Source organism: Lacerta agilis, chromosome 1 (genome assembly GCF_009819535.1).
Source record: "Lacerta agilis isolate rLacAgi1 chromosome 1, rLacAgi1.pri, whole genome shotgun sequence".
Classification (NCBI taxonomy): Eukaryota; Metazoa; Chordata; class Lepidosauria; order Squamata; family Lacertidae; genus Lacerta; species Lacerta agilis.
This window is the reverse complement of record NC_046312.1, coordinates 43931871-43959510: the sequence shown is the minus strand read 5'-3', so window position 1 is coordinate 43959510 and position 27640 is coordinate 43931871. Positions and strand designations below refer to the sequence as shown.

Here is a 27640-nt window from a genome sequence, read left to right as displayed (position 1 = left end):
AGGCTGCAGATTAGTCATATGGATTAACATCCCCCCTCCACTTCCCTTCCCAAGAGCCATACAGAGAGGATTCTTGAAGTCCAGACCTTGTGACCTTGTGGACCTGTCAGATCTGATTCACAACACGCACCCAACTTAGGGAGTGGATGGGTCTGGCATTCTAGCTTTCCCTGCCTCCTCCTTGCGTACAAAGGCACCACTTAACAACTACGTATTAGCAATATGAACAATTAGCATTCACATGAAAGATGGATGACAACATAAATTAAATCCTGATAAGTGAAATAAGAGAGGTTTTCAAGCTGTAAAGAGACATTCAAAGAGAAGTCAGGTTTTGGCTGCAGGGGGGCGGGAGATCGTCTGAGTGACTGAAAGAGCGCACTATGTAAAATCCTATTCCCAGATCATACTTTTTACCAGTTTAATCAATTTCCTGCTGCATAAGATGGAAGAGCAGATTGTGGCTGCTGACGCAACCCACCATGAGCACCTCTAGGCCTGCCAGATATCCAGGTATAGGTATCCAATAGGTGTAGGGCCTCTGCATGAAAGATTTAACATCTGTAGTTGCAAATAATTTGGTTTAAGCCAATACAAGCTGGATTTTTTGGCATATAGGTCCTTTGCTGGTGAGATGCTCATGCATAAACATCAAGTGAGAAATGCTTTCATTGTGAACAGGGAAGGCAGACTCAGTCCTGCTCTCCCATCTCACATGAAAGCTAAGTTTATCAGAACTGGGCCAAGAACAGAAGTCTTTTGAAGGAGCTGTGGAAGCCATCAGAACCAACCTCAGAGCCAACCCTACCACTACACCCGGTGAAGTGGCCCACCTCAGGCATCTTCTTATGGGGATATGCAGGTCATGAGTGGAGAGAGCCAGCCAGAAGTGGGGTCCAGAGGAAAAGCAAGACCTGGAAGGAAAGCTCAACACAGCCGCAGGCAATTCAAGAAGCTAAGAAAGGGTTAAAAGCTGGGCGTGAGTTGAGTGTGCTTAGAGCCAGCAGATACAGCATGTAAGGGAAAGGAAGGAAGAGATAAGGAGCTAGAGGTGAAGGAAAATAGGAAGGGACTTGTGACAAGGGATGGCATGGTGCACCTAAGTGCTGTGGGCAGCTGGGCTCAAGGCAAAGGCTGTGTGAACAGAGACCATAAAGAGGGATAGCAGCAGCAATAGGCCTGAATGGCCATGTTCCTGCTGTACGCCAGCTCCCTCAGCCAGTAAAGTGAGATGAGTGCTGCAACCCCAGAGTCATCCATGACTGGACCTAATGGTCAGGGGTCCCTTTACCTTTACCTTTAAGCAGAGGTTGGATGGCCATCTGTCATGTACAGTGGTATCTCTGGTTACGTACTTAATTCATTCCAGAGGTCCATTCTTAACCTGAAACTGAAGCACCACTTTAGCTAATGGGGCCTCCTGCTGTTGCTGTGCTGCCAGAGCACGATTTCTGTTCTTATCCTGAAGCAAAGTTCTTAACCTGAAGCGTTATTTCTGGGTTAGCGGAGTATGCAACCTGAAGCGTATGTAACCTGAAGCGTATGTAACCCAAGGTACCACTGTATGATCTAGCTGAGATTCCTGTATTGCTGGTTATTGAACTAGATGACCCTCAGGATCCTTTCCAACTGTATGATTCAATGATTTCCATTTCCTCTCTATTTTTCTAAATAGCTCAAGATCGCCTGTGATCTTCATTTCCTTAAGCAGGATTTCATTCCAATACATTTGTACATTAGGACAATCCCATGCACCATATTATGTATCTAGCCTGTCCTAGTATTCAAACATTGTGAATTAATACAAGAGTGCAGGTGTTGTTTCCTTGAATTGCCACAGCACCACACGCCACCGAGCAAATATTTTGAGACAATTCTCCATTAAACTGAAGAATGGTGTTAAACTTGAAGTTCGCCCTCATATAGAAATCCAAATATTGACTTCTGTCTCCTTATTCAAATCCTTGTTTCATTTAATGCAGTGAGCTTTTGATGTTAATTACCACAAGCTCTAGCGGTAGTAGTTATTTGTGTGCATGTTTATCCTTCCTTTATGTCCATCTTCCACCTTACTGATCTGATTAAAAACATTTCACAAATCATTCCAGGGATGGGGAAGGGAGATGCTAACGTCAACACAGCTGGTTCCCCCCAATGTACAGAACCACCACCCTTAAGCTTGCTCCAGGAAATTAAGTCAAATTGTTTCTCAATCACCTCCATTATATTCTCAAGCGATGGGGATTGCTGAGCATCAAGGGTGCTACCAGACTCACTAGAAAATGATTGTGTTCCTCCTTTTGTGTCTTCCATCATACTGTGAGCTGCAGCACAGTAAACACAAACACACTCAAGTCTATACAACTATGTAGCAGGGGCATTTCAGGCAAGCCCTGCACCATAATTCCATGTGGCATTATGCATGCTCTCGGCAGGATGACTGAGGGAAGCTGCTTGTCTTTCACCCTTCATCACCCTTAGGCTAGGCAGTGACTTAAAGCCATATTAATTCCTTTAACATTTGTTAATCGCTCTGAGATTTAGGTGCTTAAGAGGGAAGTTTCCCCACCCCCCTTTTCAAATGACTGGCTGCTACTCACAGTAGGAAGAGTAGTACCAGAAGTAAAACAGAAATCCTCGTAGGCATTCTCTGCTGAGAGGGGAGCCCTGACTGCTCAGGGATAGCAGTGCCCCACTTGCGTTGCAGGAAGCTGCAGGATCAGGGTGGGCTGGGCTTTGCAAAGCACCCCCAACTACCCCCTGTCACTGCTGCTGTTGAAAACAAGAGAAATAAGTTTGTGGCATTTTTGGTCAAGTGTAAAGGTGGGGGTTTCACAGGGGGTGGCAGTTAGGTGAAGCTGGTGAGTGAAGCGAGTGACAATGGGCAATTGTTGTTGTCATTGTTGTTGTCGGCGTCATCCTCCTCCTCCCACTCTGAGTGGCTTCCAGCACATATAGGTAAAGGTAAAGGGACTCCTGACCATTAGGTCCAGTCACGGACGACTCTGGGGTTGTGGCGCTCATCTCGCTTTACTGGCTGAGGGAGCTGGTGTTTGTCCGCAAACAGCTTCTGGGTCATGTGGCCAGCATGACTAAGCCGCTTCTGGCAAATCAGAGCAGCACACGGAAAAGCCGTTTACCTTCCCGCCGGAGTGGTACCTATTCATCTACTTGCACTTTGACGTGCTTTCGAACTGCTAGGTTGGCAGGAGCTGGGACCGAGGAACGGGAGCTTACCCCATCGCGGGGATTCAAACCGCCACCCGAGCCCCAACCTCTGCTTAAAAACTTCCAATGAAGGAGAGTCCACAACCTCCTGAGGGAGACTATTCCAATGTGGAAAGTTATTCTTGATGTTTAGTCGGAATTTCCTCTCTTGTAACTTGAATCCATTGGTTCAGGTCTTACCACGGTAAAATGGTTTGCCATTTCTTGATAGCCACAAGAATTCAAATAGATCAAATATGACGACTAGCAGCAATGCAGTGAGGTGTGAGATGCTAGCAGTGTTGATAACTTTGAAAATGACATATTTTATTATATAGAGATAGGAGAATGAGTTGTATGCCAAATATGGGGATAGGCTCCCCCCCCTCCCCAAATACTGGATAAGTCACAGGGGGTCTCTGTTTAAATGGATGGGCTGTTACTATGCAAGCCTCTTGAAGGATACATGCAATGAACTGAAGAAATTGATATGGTTGCAAATGAATGATAATTATTAAAAAGAACAACTGAACAATCTCATTTAGTTATCTGACAAACTGAATTGCACATTTGAAAGGGCACCTTGAGAATATTTGTAGTTTGCTTTTAAGGTGCTAATGACCGGGTAACTATATTTTGATATTCCAATCAATCAATCAATTGCTGCTTTAAAAGAAAAGAAAAAAAGAAAGACAAGACCGACTGCCTGGTCCAGTCCATCAGCTTCATCTTATATTCCTATAATTAAATAGAATTCCACAGTCACCTAATCTAGTTTAGCACACTGCCTCTAGAAAGAAACCAGTAACCAATGCTTCAAGAGAGGCTTACTAACCTTAACTTGCTAAGAAGCTATGGTAGTTTATCCTGCTTTGAAGAGGAATGCACTTTGTTACTTCCAAATTTATTTGTAGCATTAATAATAGTTTGATCCTAGCAAAGATTTTATGTTACTGTCGGTACAACTTCACACCAGTTATAATAAATTCTACTATAGCCTTTCTTCATATAAGAGCTATAGAACACTTAAAATAAAAAAAGACTCTCAATATGTCTAAAAGCATGGATAGAGATTAAGTGTCTCCAGGATTTTCGTTCAGCAGTAGAATCAGCATCCCCTCAATAACTAGTCTTAGGACTTTCAAATAAGAGTTGAGAGGGGGACATCATTACCTCTTGAAACATCCAGAGGCTTTCTGGAGCAGAAAATATTATCAGATCTAGGCCTAGGCCCTTGCGTCTGACTTGCTCCCTTGATATTTATGGAGATCATATCATGTGTCATATAAGAAAGACATTGGAAACGTGCAGTGAATTTTGTACAATAACAAGAAGAAAAGCAACAAAGATAGAAGATAATAAAAAGTGTGTTTTCTTGTTCTCAGAGCTGAACCACAGTGAAACGGCTTGACAATGGGCAGATTGGGTTTTCCCCCCTTCCGCTTGTCTTCCCTCGACATGTTCGCCCCATGGGAGCAGTGATGGAAAGTGCCCTGCTGCAGAGTTAATGTGAGGTTTGGAGCTGAATTTTTTGACTAGCTGAGCTCAGCACCTGGGAAAGCTGCAGTTGATTAGCTCCTCTAAAAGCCCAGGTCCCAATAATTCACAGAGGAGCAAAGTAATTGTGGCCACTGCTGAAATGCAAGGATGGGGGTAGCCCAGGAAGAATAGATGGTGGATTTGGAGCATTCCACAAAGGAGGGGGTGGGCAGAAAGAGGAGGGAAATGTATATTCTACTCACGTTTGTGATTTTCATTTCTGTGGACAGGTGGGGAGCGTGTCTCCTGCTCTTGAGCATCATCCCCCTCCTCACTAGCAAGGTGGGTGTGAGCATAATGGTAGCTCAGTCCTGGCCTGTTTTTGTAGCGCTTTCCACAGACTGTGAACAGAGAAAACACAAAGAGCAGAAGACAGAGGATGATACATCAGTAACAACTAAAGTAGCCTTAAGTATTTCCTCACTGCTGCTGCCTTTCCCAGACAAATAGATGTTTATTTCTATTTCATAACACCAGAGGGATAGCTCTTCACTGAGGGCTAAATACCCACATACAAAATACCTGTCACTCCAGTCAGGTTTGAAGTATGTAAAACATTTCTTTTAAAACACTCAGAAGAGGCAACTGGACATGGACTGAAAGTCTGAGGAAAACGTGTTTTCCACTGGGCAGTGCATAGCTGAATAAATGAAATGTAGAGTAAAAATCAGCCCCAAAGGTATCTCAGGGTGCATTCAGATGTGGGGAATATTGCATTAGTTTTCTGGATTATAATACTAGCACTTCTGTCCCATTTTCTAACATTCCTTTCACACCACAGTGCCTGTCGTGCTATGGAACTATGGCTTTTTGATCAATATACCAGCAAGCCATGCTAAATTTCATTCAAACCAGTGGGTGCAGTGTGACACAACAACAAACGTCATTGGACAATATTTCTATGCTCACACCCCTTCTGCACATGCAGGCATCTGTTCCCCCATGACTCCCCTGTGAAAACAGCAGGAAATAACTGTACACTGCTCCAAATTCCATCCCTTTACTCCAGGGTTAAGAGGCTGCAAACAGATTTATTTCTGCAACAAACTAACATGCAGATGAGTGTTAAACATGAACCATCTTCTACTGGTTTTCCAAAAGTGGCTTTTACATCCTGTGAAAGCTCAACTATAATCCGGAAACTAACAGTTAAGGGAACATTGAAGAAATGGAATGATCTATGTGTGAATACAGCCTCAAGTTTAAATTTAGACGCTGCACAGTTAAGGTCACAGCTGAGTGCCATGCTGTGGTAGCTCTCCTTCAGACTAGGGACAGCGAGCTGCCAGCATTTAGGGATCAGATGCCTCAGAATTCATGTTAACGAGAAAATTCCCAGAGAAAAATGCCTTGCTGAAGCTGGTAGTCTTTATCAATTTTAAATGTTTTTCCATTAGAAACTGCTTTCTGGGTATTAGCTTGTGAGCATTAATAAAAAAAAAAATCAGTTTTCCATTGAAGAGACCAAAGCATGTAGAAAGGTTAAAATAGCTTATTATGATCACAAATGATCTGTGCTTATATTAGAAATTATATTATTATATTTGTTCATGTAATTATAATCTATTTAGGCCATCTCTGTGGATAATGTTTTTCTCTCTCTCTCTCTTTCTCTCTTCTCTTGCTCTCTTTCACACACGTATTGTGTGTAGACCCATTATATTCAATGAATTTGAGACCATTGATATTTTAATGGACCTGTTTTATAACTAACATTGGATGTCATGTCACCCTATCTATTCCTCAACGGAAACTGGCTTGAGGGAGAGAGCTGAGGCCCTGGAGGAAAACCATCCTGGTTATGGCAAACAAGCTGAAATTACAATGCTGCAAACTATCTATTAACTCAAATTGAATGCAGCTCTGGTGGCATGCAAATTGCAGCTTTGGAACTAACAGTAAGTTGTAGTTGTTGTTGTTATCATTATTTAGTAGTGATACTTACATAGCACTTAATATACCACTCTCTAAGCAGTTCACATAAGATATACTATAAAATCACAACTATAATACATATATATACAATCAAAAAACTCACAACAATAAAACTGACCAGTGCATACTTTATTTCATAAAAAATTATATACTGCTTAATTGTAATAATAGGCCTGCCTAAACAAGTGGGTTTTTAGCAGGCCTTTAAAACGCATTACAGTTTGTGATGGCCTGGGAGTCAGACTCTGATGCTGAACCTGAGGGATCCCAGCCTGCACAGGATTCCCCGCCTCCAGAACCAGCTGAGCCGGGGCCAGGGCTTGAGCCTGAAGGATCCCCACCTGTGCTGGATCCCCAGGTGCAGGCATCAGCAGAGTCTGCTCTGGCTCCTGATGGGAGGGAGGACCCATTGCCTGCAGGTGCTCCACTCCCAGCCTCTGCAGAGGAAGCTGAGGCATCCCCTGGGTCCAGTAACCCACCAGCCTCTCCTGAGCTACAGAGGCTCAGGGCAGAGAGGCGAAGGGAGTTAAGTGTCTGCAGGAGGAGTGCTCGCCTCCAGGCCCGGAGGAGAGGCGAGTCTCCGGAGGATCGGGACCGCCCTAAGCATAGGGCCAGATAAAAGCCAGCCAGACCCAGCCCAAGTTGCGTGAGCAACTTAGTTGCAAGCGTGTGCTCAACCTGCAACCTTGTGCCTGAACCTGCCTTGGACCTTGACCTGCTCCCTGCCTTGCTCCCCGCCGGATTGACCTCCTTTGGACCCCTAGACCCAGGACTGGACTTGGACCTCGCTTCATGGACAAACCCTTGGGGCCAGCACAGTTTGCTCACGCCACACCCGCACTCCCCCTTCGCTGGGGTGCGTTCGGGAGGAACTAGTAGCCATGGCTGACCAGGCGGCTGCGCTAGTGGCATTGGCCCAGGAGAACCAGGCCTTGACCCACACCGTGCAGCAGCTAAGCAATGCGGTTACGGCGCTTCAGCAGCGTTTGGATGCCCTACCGGCTCCTGGGGCCGCCGCCCCAGCTCCTGGCAAGTACCCAGTGGCCCTGCCAGAGAAATTTGATGGGTCCCCAGCCAGCTTTCCCATGTTTCTCGCCCAGGCCAAGCTGTATATTCAGGGGCGAGCTCGGGATTTCCCTGACGACCGCACCAAGGTGCACTTCCTGATCAGCTTGCTGAAGGACCAGGCGGCCAAGTGGGCGTTGCCGCTGCTCCGGCAAGACTCCCCCTTGCTGACAGACTATACGGGGTTTTGCAATCATCTGGAAACCACGTTCGCCAACCCTCAGAAGGGGAGTCAAGCCAATCGGGCAATTCGGCGGTTGAAACAGGGCAAGTCCACAGTGGCCACCTACGCCACGGAATTTCGGCTGCTGGCGCAGGACTTGACCTGGAACGACTCTGCCCTGCGGGACCAGTATCTCGAGGGACTTTCAGACGAGATACTGGATCAGCTGGCCACGTTGGATCGCCCTGCCACACTGGATGCCCTCATCCAACGGAGTCTGCAGATAGACGATCGGTTGGAGGACCGTCGCCAGGCCCGGGGCCGCCGGCACTCCGGGCTCCCGGCGCCGGTGCTTCCCTGCAGTTCCGTGGCCAGAGCTGAGTCATTGGAGGAGCCGATGCAGCTCGGGGCAGCGCGGCCTCGCCTCTCCCCCTCGGAAAAGACTCGGCGTCGGGAGGGGAACCTGTGTCTCTACTGCGGTGGGAGTGGACACTACGCCCGAACCTGCCCTGAGAAACGCCAGCCGCAGGGAAAACTGCCAACCCCAGTAGCCGATGGCCCAGGCTACCTGGGGACCCAAGCATCGCATGATGGGCCCTCACCAGTGGAATTGCAACACCTCATGATACCGGTGCGTCTATACCCCCCCGGTGGGCCCTGGATTCTCACCCACGCTCTGGTGGATTCGGGGGCAACCCGCTCTATATGGACTCTGCCTTCGCCACTCAGCATCAGGTGCCGCTTCAGAACAAGCCGGAACCAGTACAGGTGGAGGCAATTGACGGACGGCTCCTACGCTCGGGCGCTGTTACTCGGGAGACCCAGCCCTTGGTCCTGTGCTACCAGCAGCACCGGGAGGTGCGAACCCTGGACATTGCCACCATGCCCCGGTTTCCCCTGGTGCTTGGGATGGACTGGCTGGAGTCACACAATGTTCAGATCGACTGGGTCAATCGGACTGTACGCTTCCCAGACCCGGGTTCCCGTGCTCAGTCCGAGTTAGTAGCAGCTGCCCCCATGGGGCAGGCTGTGTCAACGCTCCCTGCTGTGTACCAGGACTATTTAGACGTGTTCGAGGAACAGGGAGCAGACAAGCTGCCGCCTCATCGGTCCTTCGACTGCGGCATAGACCTACAGCCTGGGGCGCCCCTGCCTGTGAGCCGCCTATATTCTCTTTCGGAGCCAGAGCGTGAAGCCTTGCAGGACTTCCTTCGCAAGAACCTGGAACGTGGGTTCATTAGACCCTCTACCTCACCCACTGCCGCTCCTGTACTCTTCGTTAAGAAGAAGTGTGGGGAGCTTCGCCTCTGCCATGACTACCGGGCCCTGAATAAGATCACCATCCCAGACCGGTACCCCTTGCCCCTTATTGCAGAATTGCTGGAGCGGGTGCAGGGGGCGCAGATGTTCACCAAACTGGACCTCCGAGGGGCCTACAACTTGATTCGGATCCGTGCTGGGGACGAGTGGAAGACTGCATTCGGGACCCGGTATGGGCAGTTTGAATACCTGGTTATGCCGTTCGGATTATGCAACGCGCCCGCCGTGTTTCAACGGTACATCAACCACGTGTTCCAGGACTTGCTAGACAAATACGTGGTGGTGTACCTAGATGATATTCTGATTTATTCCCGTGACCCAGCCCGTCACGAGAGTCATGTTCGGTCCGTGTTGCAGCGCTTGCGGGAGCACCGCCTGTACGCCAAGCTCAGCAAGTGCGAGTTCCACCAGCGGTCAGTGGACTTCCTTGGACACCGACTCTCCCCTGACGGGGTGCAGATGGACCCTGGGAAGGTGGCTGCGGTTCGAGAGTGGGCAGCGCCCCGGAACCGCAAGGACTTACAGCGGTTCCTAGGGTTCGCCAACTATTACCGGACCTTCATTGCAGATTATGCTCATCGCACCACCCCATTAACCCGACTGCTGCGCCCCAAGACGCCCTTCTCCTGGGATGAGGAGGCTGAAGTGGCATTTCAGGGGTTGAAAGCCTGTTTCCAGAGGGCGCCGATTTTACAGCACCCTGATCCCTCTCGTCCCTTCGTGGTGGAGACTGATGCCTCCAGTACGGCTCTCGGTGCCATCCTGTCTCAGCAACACGGACCCGATGCGCCACTGTTACCCTGCGCTTACTACTCCCGGCAGCTCCTTCCGGCGGAGCGTAACTATACCGTGTGGGAGCGGGAACTACTGGCCATCAAGGTGGCCTTTGAGGTCTGGCGCCATCATCTGGAGGGGGCACGACACCCGGTGGAAGTGAGAACGGACCACCGGAATCTGGAGTACCTCCAGACCACCCGCAAGTTGAACCAAAGGCAGATCCGGTGGGCGCTGTTTTTCTCCCGGTTCCAGTTCCGGATCCGCTACATCCCTAGCTCCCAAAACCGGAAAGCGGATGCCCTGTCCCGGAAACCCGAGGACGTCGCAGACACTGTACAGCAGGCAGTACCGACGACTATCTTACCACCAGCCGCATTCCTGGCCACTCAGGAGGCCAAGCCGCTGCAGGCTCGGGTGCGAGAACAGCAACGGGTCGACGCTTGGGCACAGGAACGGCTCCGGGAACTGTCTGATGGGTCATGCCCTCGATATCCTGGGCTGGCCCTGCACCAGGGCCTACTGCTGCACCAGGGTCGTCTATACATCCCACCAGGACCATTGCGGGCTGAGGTTCTCCAGATGTCCCACGATGCCCCAGCAGCAGGGCACTTTGGGCGGTACCGGACCACCCATCTGGTAAGCCGGGAGTTCTGGTGGCCCCGCCTGAAGGCTGATGTGGCACGCTATGTTGCTGGTTGCGACGTCTGCCGGCGGGCCAAGGGTCCTACCGGGCGACCCCCCGGTCTGCTCCAGCCATTACCAGTCCCACCGCGTCCCTGGCACACGGTCTCGCTGGACTTTGTGGTGGACTTGCCCCCATCTCGTCACTGTACCTGCCTCCTGGTTTTCACGGACCATTTCACTAAGATGGTGCACTGTGCCCCCTGCCCGTCCATACCCACAGCTAAGGAAACGGCTCAGCTGTACTTGCAGCACATCTTCCGCCTGCATGGCCTGCCCGAGCGTGTGGTTTCTGACCGCGGCGTCCAGTTCACATCCCACTTCTGGCGAGCCCTGCACCAGACCCTTGGGACGGAGGTCTGTCTATCTTCGGCCCACCACCCGCAGACCGATGGCCAGACGGAAAGGGCAAATGCGGTGCTGGAGCAGTACCTCCGGTGTTACTGCAGTTTCCAGCAGGATGACTGGGTCGATCACTTGCCATTGGCGGAGTTCGCCTACAACAATGCAGTGAACGCCTCCACCCAGCAGACCCCGTTCCAGGCCTCCTACGGCTACCATCCTCGTTTGTTCCCGGACGTGCTGCCAGCTTCCGCGGTCCCCGCAGTGACAGACTGGCTTCAGGAGCTTCAGTCCCAGCAACAATTATTGATGGAGCAACTGCGCCAGGCCAAGGACGCATACAAGGCCCAGGCTGACCGACATCGTCAGGAGGGGCCAGAACTCCATGTTGGCGATCGGGTGTGGCTCTCTACCCGTCACCTGCATCCTTCTCGGCCCTCACGAAAGCTGGATGCACGGTTTGCCGGCCCATTCACCATCACTGCGCAGGTGTCGCCGGTGGCGTTTCGCCTCCAGTTACCTCCATCGCTCAAGGTTCACCCAGTATTCCACCGGTCCCTACTTAGTCCAGTCGCCCCGCCCGACGAGTTCCACCCGGACAATCCACGACCGCAGCCAGTTTTGGTTGAGGGGGAGCCTGAGTACGAGGTGGAGCGCATTCTCGACTCACGATACCGCAGGGGGAAGCTCCAATACCTCATTGACTGGAAGGGGTATGGGCCTGAGGATCGTTCATGGGAACCAGCGGGAAACGTCCACGCACCTGCCTGCCTCCGTGACTTCCATGCAACTTACCCCAGCAAGCCTGGTCCGGCCCCTCGGTTGAGGGGGAGGCCTGGGAGGGGGGATGGTGTGATGGCCTGGGAGTCAGACTCTGATGCTGAACCTGAGGGATCCCAGCCTGCACAGGATTCCCCGCCTCCAGAACCAGCTGAGCCGGGGCCAGGGCTTGAGCCTGAAGGATCCCCACCTGTGCTGGATCCCCAGGTGCAGGCATCAGCAGAGTCTGCTCTGGCTCCTGATGGGAGGGAGGACCCATTGCCTGCAGGTGCTCCACTCCCAGCCTCTGCAGAGGAAGCTGAGGCATCCCCTGGGTCCAGTAACCCACCAGCCTCTCCTGAGCTACAGAGGCTCAGGGCAGAGAGGCGAAGGGAGTTAAGTGTCTGCAGGAGGAGTGCTCGCCTCCAGGCCCGGAGGAGAGGCGAGTCTCCGGAGGATCGGGACCGCCCTAAGCATAGGGCCAGATAAAAGCCAGCCAGACCCAGCCCAAGTTGCGTGAGCAACTTAGTTGCAAGCGTGTGCTCAACCTGCAACCTTGTGCCTGAACCTGCCTTGGACCTTGACCTGCTCCCTGCCTTGCTCCCCGCCGGATTGACCTCCTTTGGACCCCTAGACCCAGGACTGGACTTGGACCTCGCTTCATGGACAAACCCTTGGGGCCAGCACACAGTTCCTGCCTCTTACACTAAATGAGTCAGGTTGTATTATATCAGGAATAAATGTTAGCAGGTCAACACCATGTGGAAACGAGGACATGATGAATAAGGTCAATGAAAAACATCATTCTTTGTTTACACAACCGGCTGTTTTAACTACCAAGCATCAAAATTGGGAGAAATGCACAAAAATGTGCAGGAACTATTTTGAAAGACGTCCCTAGACGTCCTGAGAATATTGTCAATAAGCTTGAGAATATATCAAAATGTTTCTAAATTAAGACATTTAATTAGAGGTCTAAGAAATACTGGATTATGGCAGAATTAAGAAAAAAAATAGAACATCTTTTAAAAAAAGATTCTGATGAGGGGCAACTATCTTAGCCCAGCTATTCTTTTAAAGAAATAAAAAATGAGTGGTCTGGATGGTAAGGGGCAGTGATCAAAGTACTACTTAGACATATTTAAAACATGAATGTTGATACATATCATACACACTGTCCCATTTGACAGGTTTAGAATGTATAATTAATACTACCTTTCTTATTTATATAAGACTATTACAGTCAAGCAACTGTCAGGTATTGAATGTATAATTAATATTACCTTTCTTATTTATATAAGACTGTTATCAGAAACCTCACATGAGTGCCGAGAGTAAGCTATTAGGACAGTTGTCAGGGACAATACCTAGTCTGCAGAGCTCAATAGTTTTCCAGGCTTCAGCTTCATTTAACAGCTACCTCGTTCAAACTAAAGTGAGTGAGAACAAAAGTCTAAAGCAGGGGTGCAGAACCTCTGACTTAAGGCTAATTAAACCCGCCAGGCCTTGCAATCCAGACCGCAAGGCTGTTTTCAGCTGGCCACACACACCTGTTACTTACCTGATGTCATATGACATCAGCCACAGCATAAGCAAAGCTGCTATGAAGCAATCCAGAGCCTCAGAGTGTCCTCCCAATTTTCCCATGGGGCTGCAAAGGAAATATTGAGAGCAATTGTTCCTTTGCAGCCCTGGTTTCCAGCTTGATGGAACAGGTGCCCTTTAAGCAAGCTCTCAGGGAACAGGCATCAAAAATTGAGGGTTGGATGCAGCCCATGGACTGCCAATTGATCAGTGATTTAGATAGATGGACTGTGCTAATCAATGTGTGTTCCTAGAGCAAATTTCCCTACAAACGGAAGTAGCAGGAGCATTAAATGCCATGAAACAACAAGCTAAGGACATTCCTTATTTTTAAGGAATTGCTGAGTGAAACAGGAAAAGAACAAACTTCAGGTGCTGGCTGAGAATACGGTAAGAACTGTGGAATAAAAAATATATTTAGAGTTTTATTGTGGTGTGGTTGGAGGAAAATGGAACGAGGCCAGAGGTAACAAGCTTTAAACAATGATTCCACAATATCACACAAAGCAATCACTTCCAACAAAGTATGCCGATCTGGGCCACATTGGTTCAGTCTTCTCATCTTGGCATAAACTTTGGAATGTATCTGCACGTTTCACTAACTGAAGATTTTCCACAAAGGAAAGCTGAGTTTAGGGTAGAAATTCAAACCAGCTATGGTGTCATCTCACATCTGTTTCCATGCAGGCCCTCATTTATTGTTAATTATATGGATTCATTCACCCTTCCTTCCTTCTGAACTTCAGTAAAGGAGATTGCCATTGATCAGCCCATGTTTTCTATAACATTAGAGCAACTAAGCCAATGAAAGCCAGAGGAGAGTTACATTCACACTTCCCCTGTAATATCAGGACAATTCCACCAATGTTATCAATGGAAACAGGGCAGGAAGAGAAGACTGAACCAAGCAAGTAATTGCAGAGGTGAGTTTAGTCTAGTTTCATGTTAGCATTCACCCAACCTATCCTTTGTTCCAAACAACATTTTTTGCAGTTTAAATTTTTAAAAACTTTATCAAGGATCCTAGCAGTGCTTTAAAATAAGAAAGAAAAAGAAAAGGTGCCATGACGTTGTTACAGTACAGATAAGTGCCACAATTTTAACATTTGGGAGAAAAAAATGGTGTTGGTACTGTGTACTCCCAGAAAAAAGCACTGGATCCTAGTATCCAAAATCAAAGGATCAGAGCGACTGAGTAAATGAAACACAGAGGAGACTAACCTACAAGCCCCTCATAATATCAGGACAGTTCAGCCTATGTTATCAAGGGAAACAGGACAGGCAGAAAAGACTGAACTGAGCAAGAGGTGAAGAGGTCTTATACTTTCACTTTTCTGAACTTTCCTTTTCTAAACAAAATAAAAAATAAAAAAGTTCCTTCCAGTAGCACCTTAGAGACCAACTAAGTTTGTTCTTGGTATGAGCTTTTGTGTGCATGCACACTTCTTCAGATACACTGAAACGGAAGTCACCAGACCCTTATATATAGTGAGAGAGTGGGGAGGGTTATTATTCAGAAGGGTGGTGGGAATGGGTGATTGGCTGATAGGTGTGGAAAACAGTACTGTACACACAGTGTTTGAAACTCCCATTGTTCTAGGTGCATTTTGCGACAGGGAATTTCATTAGCGTGAGCAGTTTCTGAGCTCTGGGCACAGTACAGCGCCCAAGATTACAGATTAAAACTGCAGAGTGGAAGCAAAGGAGGACCTTTTTCTGCCTCCCCACTTCCAGCCACTCTCCGAAGACTGCAGAAGAGACCCTCTTAAGAGTATTATAGGGGTGGGCAGGGGAAAGACTAGACCATATGAAAAATGAACATGATATTTTAGCTGCAGTGCATTCATTTTCAGCTTTGTATTCCTGTTATAAAAATATGCACCTAGACATTCCGTTGTTGTGCCCATAATCTGGGTTTAAAATGCCATTTAGCTCCTAGCTTTCATATCTCAGTTTCTAACACTGTGCACACGACAGTTCTGTCCAAGTGAGAGATGGAGAAAGAGCATCATGAGATTTTGCCTTTGGACTGGGGGAAAAAATGTTTTGAGGAAAAGGGAATTGCATACCTGTAAAGTACCTAAGTATTCAGGTGATTTTTTTAAATCTCTAACCACAGAGTTGAGCTAGATGTTAAATGAGAGATGCATATAACAGTTTTCAGGCAGAGTTTGTGTGTACTTTTTAAATGAAAAGCAGCTACAGGAGGCTGATAGTTTTAGCACAGGGACATGAGGATAAAGGGCTATTTCATCCCTTTCCACTCCTGGCATTTTCCTACCCAAAATCATCCCCAATTCACAATGGGAGAGAAAAATGGCTATCTCTATAGAAATGCAAGCAAGGGACTAGTTTTGAGAAGAAGAAGAAGAAGAAGAAGAAGAAGAAGAAGAAGAAGAAGAAGAAGAAGAAGAAGAAGAAGAAGAAGAAAGTGATTGGGAGGGAGGGAGTGAAGAAAAGAGAGTGACTCATGCAGTGGACATAGATACCAAGGCATAGAAAGCCGCAAATGAAGCAGAGAGGGAAACTGAGCCTAAGAGAAAGAAAGAGGTGAGGTGTGATGTGGTCTCTTGCCATGGGTTTCATTTTCACTCACTCGCTCACTCAAAAAATAGTAACAGCAAGTAGTGATGGGAGTGGCAGCTCAGCAAATTCTAAAGCAGTGAAATGTGGTTTATTTTCTGGAAAGGAATGAATGATGTCTTGATTGCTGCACCAGACTGAAAGCAGAGTGGAGGGTCTGGACGCTACTTACTGTCACAAACGTAAGGTTTATCGTGGTCGTCCATAGAAGAAACATCATTCCTTCGCCTGCCACCTCCAGAACCCCGAGCCTAGAAATAAATCAAGATGTTAATGCAACAGCCACTACCCCAGACATTACAGTGGTACCTCTAGTTGTGGACTTAATCCATTTCGGGGTGCCGTTCACACCCTGAAAAGTCCGCAACTAGAGTGCCTCTTCTGCGCATGTGTGCGGCGCGATTGAGCACTTCTGCATGTGCACGAGCACGCAGATTGTTTCCACGCATGCGTGGGTGGCAAACCCGGAAGTAAACACTTCCGGGTTTCCTGCGTTCTTAAGCTGAAAGTCCGTAATGAGCGGAACGCAACACGAGGTATGACTGTAATCTGGTTTGAGTGTCCTCAGCACAGCTCCATGAAAATTACCCCAGAGTGTAATACCCAGTGTTTTGTTTTCTGATGCTGCAGTACTGTTCAGGTACAAAAATCATGTGAACAAAACCAAAACATAGCAGGGTGAACTGTTTTCCAGCAAACAAGATTTCCTGTTTTGACACTAGTGGAGGAATTGCTACATATTCATGATAGTTGGTGTTCTTATAGTGCAAGGGTGGAGAACCTCAGATCCAGGGGCCACATGTGGCCTTCAAGGCCTTCCTATCTGGCACTCAGGACTCTCTGCAAGCCATGCCTCCTCCACAGGCCGCACGCTCAGTGGCACAGCTCCACACCCGCCTCCACTTTTCCTTTTTCAGCCTGGCTGAAATGTGTCATTGAACTGGGATAAGGCCTCTGGCTTGCCTAGACAGTGTGCTATATGTATAGAACCTCTGACTTCAGTGTAGCTGGACTTCTGCCTACTCTACAAAGACAAAATTCACATCTGTCACCCTACCACCTCCTGGCATGCGGCCCACTAGCAAATGCAGCCCTTGGGCTGAAGAAGGTTTTCTATCCTCGATGCATAGTGGGCGGAAGAATTAGCAATACACCTAAAATACTCCAGTCAGGCCAAAGTGGTGTCACATCTATTTCTCATATACAATTGCTGAAGTCTCTGTGCACAAGGAAAGTATAACCATGCCAGCTGAGGGCACTGCCAAGGGAATGTCACACACTATGGAGGGCCAGCAGCAGTACCCAGCGTCCTCAAACACTAGCTGAGGTCACAGTGTTCTAGCTGTTGGTGACTTGTGGAAGTCTGCTGATAGTTCACCACACTTCAACCAGTGTGATGTATCAGCAGAGTATGCCCTAGCAGAGTCTTCAGAGATTTCCTGCTGCCAGCAGAACTTCCACAGTCCCCGGTTAAGGGAGAAACTCCTTTCCCACACAGTTCAAAATAATAAGTGTTTATTGTCTCCAGACACAAGACAAAGCTAAGCACTACTATCTACTGTATGCAGTTCTTCTGGTCTTCGAGGTAAAGATACATAAGTACAGATCCACCAACACTACCACCATGCTAGCTAACGCTGCTGTGTAAAGCCTACAGCTTCTCCCCCTGACTCTCACAGATTCATAGTCAGACCATGACAGCAAACAGGATAGCACCAGGAGATGCAACAGGACATAATGAAAGCAATGCCCTAGAGACTATTAAAACTGTCTCTACGTGTAGGTGTATTTTCTGAACCAATGGGAGGACTCAGCTAGTCATACACTTAGCCTTGTTAGTGTTGCTATGGTAACCCAGAGCACCTGGCACCCTTATCTCAGGACTGCCATATTATTGGGAGGGGGGTACTCCTCAAGACATGAGACCAAGCACTGTGTAATTTAACCCATTGTTCACAATACACCAATACTAGCGGGCCCTCTGAGACTAATTTTCTCCCTCTTGCCCATGTCCCTGGCACATTGAGCCAGCAGCTGAGAAGCAACTGACACCTCTGTTCCACAATGCTGTGGAGCAATGCTCCGGCAGGGGTTGATGCTAGCCATCTCATTTTAAAACTTCACAAGGGATACAATATAATCCTCATTACCAGGAGGAAACAAAAGTGAAAATGGGAATGTGATTTTTAAAGGATATACACTCTGAAAAGAGATGCTCTAAGAAATGAACACTATTAAGCATTTTGTACACATCCAAAAGTGCTATAGCATTGTTAATAGTGTAGTAATTATAACAACAGTCACATTACACACAAAGTTTTCACTTTAAAGTCTCCTTGTTTAAAATAGGAGAGAGCAAAGCACATGCATAAATTAAAATGTCTGAACCTGGAGCTTTCAGTAAAATTTGCCCCAAGCACATTCATGCATGTTGATCTCTAATTTCTTTTCTTGTTCCTTTTTTTAAAAAAAGAAATTGTTGCTCTTGGTGCACTGAGGACACTGAATAATGAATGGTAGCTACACCTAACCTGCATTACACAATGCACAAAACACACACACACACACACACACACACACACACACCCCTAAAGTGCATGCTCATGTTCTCAGGCTGTGTGTAATGTGCACTCTGTGATTTCAGGCCTTATTGCCCTACCCATTATTTCTGCCCGACAATTTTCTTTAAATCTCCCTCTCTCACTGTCTGCAAATCCATATATCCTTGGCCTTCAACTCTCTTTCCCAACACTCCCATAATTTCATGGCTGGCCTCAGGGGGGCTGGCAAATAGACAGCCGCCCCAGAGGCACAAACTCGAGTGCCACGTGCTTGCTGTCACTGCTTCAGCATGTGGCATTCAGTCATCCATGGCTGCCTTCAGCCTCCTGCCGTTCTACAGCAAGGGATTGATGTACATAGCCGGAAAGCTTCGCCAGAGCAGCCTTGGAGCGTACAGATGGAGCCAAACAGGGACGCTTGCCAGAAGGACAGATGAAGGGGCCCAAGATTAAAAATGAAATCATGCTGCAGGAAAGGGGGAGGACGTGCACAAATTTGGAATGGCCAGCACATCAGCTCCTCCGCATTATTTCTGTTGCAGTGCCTATCATTTCCTCATTGCTGCCCTGAAACAACCAAACACATGGGCCTAAATATACATTTAGGCACCTCTAGATTGCTTCTGGAAATCTAGTGCAATGGTGTCCTTAAAGCAGATGAGTGGAGAAGAAACATACCTTCTAGATCTAGGAAAAAAGGATGAGGTGCTTTGTTACAATGGCCACCTTCGTTTTTTTATGTGTCCTAGTGGGAGAGGCTGTTGGGGAAACATTGTACCAGAGCTTCAGTGCCTTAACTGGCTCTGCATTGTACTCCAGGCTCAGCATACTTTAAAGGGGGGGGGCAGTCTTCAGGGCTACAGAATTTGCTCTGTGTTTTCCCAGAACCCCGATCAGAGCCAGGCGCAAAATAGTACCGTGGGGCAATTTCCTCTTGCATCCCAGGAGGGGCTGGCACAGTGGAGCAGTGCCGTGCCCCCACCCTCACAATGGGAAAGACTTATCCAGGAGAGAGCCACTGCCAACCAGAGGAGGCAGTGCTGGGTTAAATGGAGAGGCCGTCTGACCTGGTAGTGAATTGGGTCCATGACAGTACACATTATGGCAGCAGACCCACATCTTTAAAAGCTGGTTTTCCCAATTCATATGTAAAGTGAATTTGCTTTCTAATTCCTTTTCTTATTCCTTTTTTTTTTAAAAAAAGAAATTGTTGCTCTTGGTGCAATGAGGACACTGAATAATGGCTGGTAGCTACACCTAACCTGCATTACACAATGCGCAAAATATACGTCGTCGTCATAGCTGTCAACTTTTCCTTTTTTGTGGGAAATTCCCTTATTCCAGCGCTGTTTCCCAATGCAAAAAAGGGAAAGTTGACAGCTATGGCCATTTCCCAATGCAAAAAAAAGGAAGGTTGACAGCTCTGGTCGTCGTCCCCCCTTGTGGGAGAGGGGTTAATGGTTTGCTGTTATGCACTTTGTATTCCCATTTGGTATTTTTCTGTTGTGAACCACCCTGGGATCTTCGGATGTAGGGTGGTATACAATTATTATTATTATTATTATTATTATTATTATTATTATTATTATTATTATTTATTGGCAGCAATAATGGGGAAGCATCGCAGAACAAATCCACCACTACTGTACTATGATTGCATCAAGAAGACAAATTTCAGAATACCCCCGCAACAAAACACCAGTTTGGAGAGGCCCTTTGACCCTTTTAATTGCACTCCATCCGACTCTATTTTAACTGCAGATTTGGCAGACTTGCCTGTAAAGATGCACGCCTGCTGCCATCAAATGTAGTGTGTGCCTCATTCTGTGCAATAGGTCAGCTCCAAGCCAAGGGCAGCCAGATGAGGTCATAGCATAAAGTGAAGGGAGGCAAGGCAGGCAGGCAAGGGCCAAAGAGGAAATTTCAAGAGTAGAAGGAGCCGCATGCAAGAATGAGATTTTATGGGCAGATGAAAATATAGCTTTTGGACTTTTCCTACCGTTACCACAAGCACAATGTCTTTCCCTCCTGCTCTCTGCTTGTGGCACATTACAATTTAACAGATCATAGGTGGCCTGGGTGTCTCTTCCCCCACCCCATAAAAGCCACTTATTGATGGAGGAGAATAGAGGAGTTTGCGAACATTTGGCTAATGTAAAGATCTCCCTGCTGCGAGTCTGCTACCGGAGGTTTGCAGGGGCTGGTGCTTTGCTCAAGTCCTGAGAGCCTCCAGCAGTTCACTCCAGAGAGCAGAGAGGGCCAGAACAGCCAGACAGCATGAAGAGTGGGAGGTGAGCTGCCTGCCTTCATGCTGTGTGGGTTTCTTGCCAGGGGATCTGATTACTGAGAGCCTCCAGCTGCAGACCCATGCAGAGAGCACTGATCAATAGCCAGCTCTTCCCTGCACTGAGACCGCCAAGGGAAAAGATAGAACTGCAGCCCATCTGAAAAAGCAGCTAAAACAAGCACCAAATAAGAAAAGTTATGCCATCTATGCACACAAATCTCTCGGATCCATGTGTGCATTCATTCCCTCTCTTGCAGTTTTATTAAAAACCAAAATAAGAGAGTGAAAAGACAAAAGGAATCCTTGTTCATCACATCCCTTTATAATGTATACATACCAATACACATGCCATACATACCATACGAAACGTATCACATAACACAGGTATCATTAAGCTCTTTGCCTATCCATGCAATAAATATAAATAGAAACAACAGAATAGTGTTCTTGCTCCTCCCTTTTCCCCTCCCATGTGGCTGAGTTGACCTACCCGTCCTCTGGGTCTGTTCTTTCGCTTCGGAATATCTTCCTCCATCTCTTCCTCCTCATTCACTTCATCTGCATTTTCATCATTTTCCAAAACCCTCTGTAGTTAGAACAATAAACAGTAATTAAAAACAATTCCCAGAACAACAGAGGCTTCATAACAGAAAGGCAAAGGAAATGAGACATTGTGGATGCAGGCTCTGGCTTTGTTCGAATACAAAGAAACTTTGGATTTCAAGTTATGGATTGACAGTTCCAAACCTGCTCTCAAGGAGGACATGTAGTTTGGCTGTACCAAGCGTCAACAACTGATGATTTTTTAAGACTACAAGGTGGGGTTTGGGGGTCTTCCAAAAGCCTTATTGGAACCCTTCTGTTGCTCACTTTGTTCGCATCTGTTCAAAGCATCTTCACAGCCCTGACTAGCTGGTGCTTTGTTGCCATTTTGGGTTCTTTTTCAAATTGGTTTTCTTGGCCTTTTTCTTCCAGGGAACAGTGACATCATTATGTAGCCTAGAAAGATGACCAATTTTTTTTGGGGGGGGGCACCTGGCAACTAAAAAAGCAGCCAGTCAGGGCTGTGAAGAGGCTCAACGGGCACAGTGGAAGCTTCCATGGATAAACATATATCTTCCACCCCCACTTTGCAATACACCCATTGCACTGGAACACATCTTTTGAGTGTTTGCTGTAGTATTCCACTTCAAAATTATAGAGGAGTTTCAATTCCCATCATGCTTTTATTCAATAATTGTATCAAATCCTGAATTTACTACAGATATCAAATACACACACACACACGCTCACACTAGTGTTGCAGTCACAATGCTTGCCCTTCATCCAGTGTTGAGATGCAAATGTATCTTACCGCAAGATGCCCCTGCAGAATTTGGTGCAGTGTTAATTTGCACTTTCTGCAGTGCATTTGTCTTAAGTGAAGTAAATCCACTCCTTCCCACATTCCTCTATTGTGCATTCATTTTCCTTAATCTTGAAGGAAAGGGGAATGAATTGGCCTACCCACTGGGTTGTGTGGGCAGCATTTGCCCAACTGTTATTATGTTATGGTCCTTTGCAATAGTTGGTTATGGCACACCTACACACCAACAGAGCAACACAATCACACACACACACACACACACACACACTTCTTTCTCCTTCTCACTGGAGATTATGGTTATATACAGCAGCTTGTATTTGCATTTGTGTGTGCTCTCCTGTAGATCATGGGATAAAGGTCACAAGAGATTAATAGGCTGGAGGTTGAGACTGAGCCACAAAATCTTATAAGCAGCCATTTCAGTACCGGTATTACATAGATTGGAAATGTGACCAGGCCAATAGAAGAGCACTTAATCACCTGGATTTCTTGTAGAGTGTCCTCCTCTTTAGTATCTACCTTCTTTTCAAGCCCTTCTCCACGCAGCAGTGCTTCCAGTGTGGTCCCCTCTGATGTGAAGCCATCCTTCTTCAGAGGCAGGTCAACTTCTGACAAACCAAATACAACAACAGAGGCTATGGTTATTTCCTGCAGCGCCAGGGATGCACAAGCACAGATAAATAACAGAATGTGTGAAATTGAAAACCACTCAGGGAGGCTCTCTTGAGAAGTCCTGCCCAGCTCATCTTCTCTACTGCTGTTAAGACCTCTCTCATGTCATCAACTTACTTTGCGTTTCCCTATACGTGTTCCTAACAGTAAATAAGCAACCAGAAGGTGCGCATCGCGTATAGAAGAATAGTCATATGGGTTTTCAAGCTGACTGAGAATGGGTAACAGTCAAACATGGATTTATGTGATCATTGTTGGAGCATCCTGAAATAAAACACACGAGCCAATTTTTCCAGTGGATTTGAATCCATTAAACTGGACTTGAATCACAATTCAAAAGTGGGGGTGTTGGGGGTTTTTTTTAGACCTCTTCCTAGCTGACTTGTTTGCAGGAAGCTCATACCAATAGCAAACTTAGTTGGTCTCTAAGGTGCTACTGGAAAGAATTTTTCCAACTCCTGGATGCTTCCTCCCAAAGTGACAGCCAACTTAAGTGCTCATAAAGTGGTGATAATTAAGCACTGTCCCTCCTTGATAGGTTTCAGTCTCATTTCCTAATCACATCTGCTTTCAGCAATTAGCATACTCATGTCAGAAGGCCAACTTCAAAGCCCACTTGTCCCTTGACTAAATCCAAATTTGCAAGTGGCAATTCACATCTCCTCTCCCAGGCCAAATTGGCCAACAGTCCCAAAGGGAAAAATCCACTCACGCAAGTGTTTTAAAAAAAGAGAGTCAGACTTCACCATCCTCAAAAGGGAACACACACACACACAATTTCATTAAAAATGGGAATATATGGCTTTCTTTGCAATCTACTATGGTCAACTCTGCAGGTTAGTATCAATCCAGAGTGTGAGTTGAGTCGTTAGAGCACACTTTTATCATTTTGGGTTTGTTCGATCAATGCATATATCTCCTTTCTTGGATTAAATGCTCGAAAGCAGAGTTAAACTGCACCTCTACAATCTGATTGCTCTGGATAGGAGTGGGTGCCTGAAAGACTGACAAGAACCAGTGCCCAGAGAGAGTTGGGACACAGATTTTCCTGAGTCATCTTCCTCAGAAGGTGTGCCCTATATCTTGTGGGAAAAGAAACAGTCCATAGAGAAGCTAGTAGGAGTGACTTCCTGGTAAGACTCAGCCTGAAGAAGTAGTTTTTAGTCAGCACTAAGGGGATGGGATGCGGGTGGCGCTGTGGGTTAAACCACAGAGCCTAGGGCTTGCTGATCAGAAGGTCGGCGGTTTGAATCCCCGTGATGGGGTGAGCTTCCGTTGCTCGGTCCCTGCTCCTGCCAACATAGCTATTTGAAAGCATGTCAAAGTGCAAGTAGATAAATAGGTACTGCTCCGGCAGAAAGGTAAACGGCGTTTCGGTATGCTGCTCTGGTTCGCCAGAAGCGGCTTTGTCATGCTGGCCACATGACCCGGAAGCTGTACGCCGGCTCCCTCAGCCAGTAAAGCAGGAGGAGGAGGAGGAGTTTGGATTTGATATCCCGCTTTATCACTACCCTAAGGAGATGAGCGCCGCAACCCCAGAGTCGTCTGATGGTAAGGGGTCCCTTTACCTTTACCTAAGGGGATGGCCAAACTGCCTCAGGTGAGCAGTGCTTGACAGTAGGCTACAGTATATCCTACACTCTAGGCTTACCTATTAAAATAAAACTATCAGCATTTTAATTTGCTATACAGTATACAATGTATCACAACACAATCCAAATCAGCTGCCATCCAAACTACTGTCTCTCTGCACAAAAGCAGCTCCACTTCCAAGTTCTAATTGGGAATGAGATACTTATTGGGTGAGCTCTAGCATCCTCTGTCACTCCAGAGACAGCTGCTGTGCAAAAGCAAACCACAGCAATTCCGCTTCCTCAGAAATGCTTACACAAAGCTTATACAAACACTGTGTCACATTGATTCTCTGGACTAGCTGATTCTCATAAACAAATACCACATAATTGTACATCGTGATTGATTCTAGTAGATAGCATTTGAGATGGTAAATCCCAGATCCAGGGCTGTAACCCCAATAATCTTCAAATAATAAGTGTGTGTGTGTGTGTGTGTGTGTGTGTGTTTATGTATCCACATGCCACCTAGCTACTGCTGGGTGAATGTAGCCACTGAGCTCATTAACAGGATGTGGCAGGATGTGCCTTAAAGGGCAACTCAGTGGCTCAGTGAGCAATTAAATCTCATGTCAGTTTCAAATGAGAATCTATCAGTGTCACAAGCGTGTAAAGTCTCCATTCCTGTTTCCCACCCTTAGCATTTTTATTTAAGGTGGAGCACTGGGAACAATGGAAGTCAGAAAGAATATCATGAAATATGCCACAGGAAGGAGAGGGGGGAAAACAGATTAAGCCCACTCTTCTTCTGGGAAATATGCAGAGAGAGAAGCTGTCTGTTAGCTGTCGAGTTTGCAAAAGATACCATCTTTTGGGATGGTGCTCTCTGCCAGCAGATGGAGCGCCCCGGGGGAAATGGTGGTGAAAAACCCAGACAAGCTGCATCCATCCATCCATCATATTGCTCATTTCCACATCTCTATAGCATTAAAGTGCAAGTGGGAGGGGGGTAGATTTTTAAAGATTGGGTGGGGGAGAAAATATACAAACATACTTAGTCAAATAGCTGGGTTATTAGTTGGGAAAATGATAAAGTATTTAAAAATTGTGAGCCACATCCACAAAGTCATTTTTATTCGCCTAACAAAGGGAAAGCTTCTCATAATACTCTAGAATTCCACTCTGGAAGATGTCTTGTGACGCCCTTTCTGCACATACCTCTCCCAATACTCAACAACTCTGCTTTTACCATCCTCACCACTCCAGACCTCCACATCATTCTCCCAGACCCAGACCCAGTCCTGTCCACTCCTTCTTCCCCTCACTCTTCTCTTTCAGTTTTGAAACTTCCTTGCAGCCTGCATTGTTTGTATAAATGAGGATGATTAAAATGTTGTCTATAATATGACAGCCTTAGCCCAGAGAGCCCCTAATGCTGAAATGAGGTGTGTGTGACTTCATCATGTGAACAAGAATTTGAAACCATCCCAATTAATTTAAGGGGATGACAGGCTTTTAAGGTGCCAGAGCCCTTGAGATAAAAGCTACATTTCCACCAGCAAAAAAAGGACACACGTCAAACGTTCTCATAACCATGTATCTCGGCTCATTGTTGTATGAACGCTGTATTTTGCCTTGACTAGGGAAGAAAGGATTGCCAGGATCTTATGTGAGAATAAGATCCTGTGATTCTGCCCTAGAACAACAGCTACTTCAAACCATAGCCCCAAGCAGAGAAATCTTAAATTGCACTAGCAGACAAGATTCTCTGATGTGGGAATGTGAGCAGATGGCTGACAGTGTGCATATGTTGTCTTCGCAGGAAAGCTACCTAACCATTACCTTCCCTGCACCTAAGTGTGCATGACTAAATTGCCTTAAAGGCAGGACTATGAATACTTTGCAATTAAAAGGAAAAGGTCTGCTCCAAGGTAACCCAACCGAATAACCCAAGAACAACTGAATTCTGCATAATATCGTTTATATACTGGTAAAGCTCAATGCTTGAGAGACCTTGCTCACTCCTGGTCATCTTGAGAACAGGTGCATGGGAGAGAGTCAGATTTGAACATGAAATATAGATTTGGTGATTAGCACACTAACTTCCATTGCAATACCTTAAAGGGATTGCACTGAGAACATAAAAAACAGCCCTGCTTGATCAGACCAAATGCCTATGTCACCCAGCATTTTGTTTTCGCAGTGGCCAACCAGATGCCTATGGGAAGCCCAAAAGCAGGGCATGAATGCTGTAGCACTCTCTCATTCATGACCACTGCCTGCCCCCCAGCAACAGAGGCCTACTGCCTTCAATACTGAAGGTAGTACATAGCCATGTACTATCATGAATCTATTTATTGGCTTATCAAAGTGTTTATATTGGACTAGATGACCCTCAGGGTCCCTTCCAACTCTACAATTCTATGACTCTATGGCACACTGAGGGAGAGCACACACTGGTGTTTTTCACATTCCTTGATCTTCCTCTGTGTAGGTGGAGCCCATGCATCTCATGATGGAGGTGACCTTCGGTCAACATCCTAGAAGCACAAGTCACTTGGGTCCCTTCTTTCTCCCTTCCCATTGTATGTACTGTGCGGTCACTGACAGACACCCTCCCTTAGTTGTAGAAATCTCTCTTGTAAACCTTAAATCCAAGCATTTACCCAAAATATTGTAAGAACTTACTGTTTGAGTAACCACTTTTACCAACCACTTTTACCATGACCATTAAAACAAGTTTCAGTTGATTTTAATAATGCTTGGGTATTCCTGGTTTGTTTGTTTGTTTAAATAAAATGAGTGTTTTCTTTTTAATTTACCAAATGTATTGTCGCCAACCATGCGCCCCTAGGACAATAGCACATAAACCATCTACAAGTGAGATATCCCCCCCCCCTTTTGCTGTACTGTACTGAAACAAACTTCTGAAGGATGTTCCTTAAAGAGTAGCGGAGCTTTTTAATAGCCAGAGACTTGAAAAATTAATGTGGGGAGTATGATTTGGAGAGTAGTGCTCCTTTAGGTCAGATGCACAGCTATTTGAAATTCAAAGACACCCTGCTTCCCCACTGCTATTTATCATACCAGTGCACTGTAGAAGAGTAAAATCCCAGAGTGTACCAATTCTTGGCTTTCTTTCATCTTGTGAGACAAGTTGGCCTTGCTGGAGGGGAAGCAAACCAGCCCAAAGAGTGTCCAATTGCCCTAATGCTCTCTGGAATATTA

General features: G+C 46.7%; 1 protein-coding gene across 5 annotated transcripts in view; it reads right to left on the bottom strand.

Annotated features, from left to right (window-relative positions):
- DPF3 (double PHD fingers 3) overlaps positions 1–27640 on the bottom strand; it is a 180274-nt gene that overhangs the window by 40773 nt on the left and 111861 nt on the right. For all 5 annotated transcript variants that reach the window (XM_033146477.1, XM_033146466.1, XM_033146457.1 and 2 more), the window contains exons 4-7: positions 22650–22777; positions 21294–21389; positions 16128–16206; positions 4950–5087 (exon numbers count right to left, since the gene is read on the bottom strand). In XM_033146477.1, the coding sequence (XP_033002368.1) occupies positions 4950–5087; positions 16128–16206; positions 21294–21389; positions 22650–22777 (441 nt within the window). The remainder of the gene's footprint in view (positions 1–4949; positions 5088–16127; positions 16207–21293; positions 21390–22649; positions 22778–27640) is intronic.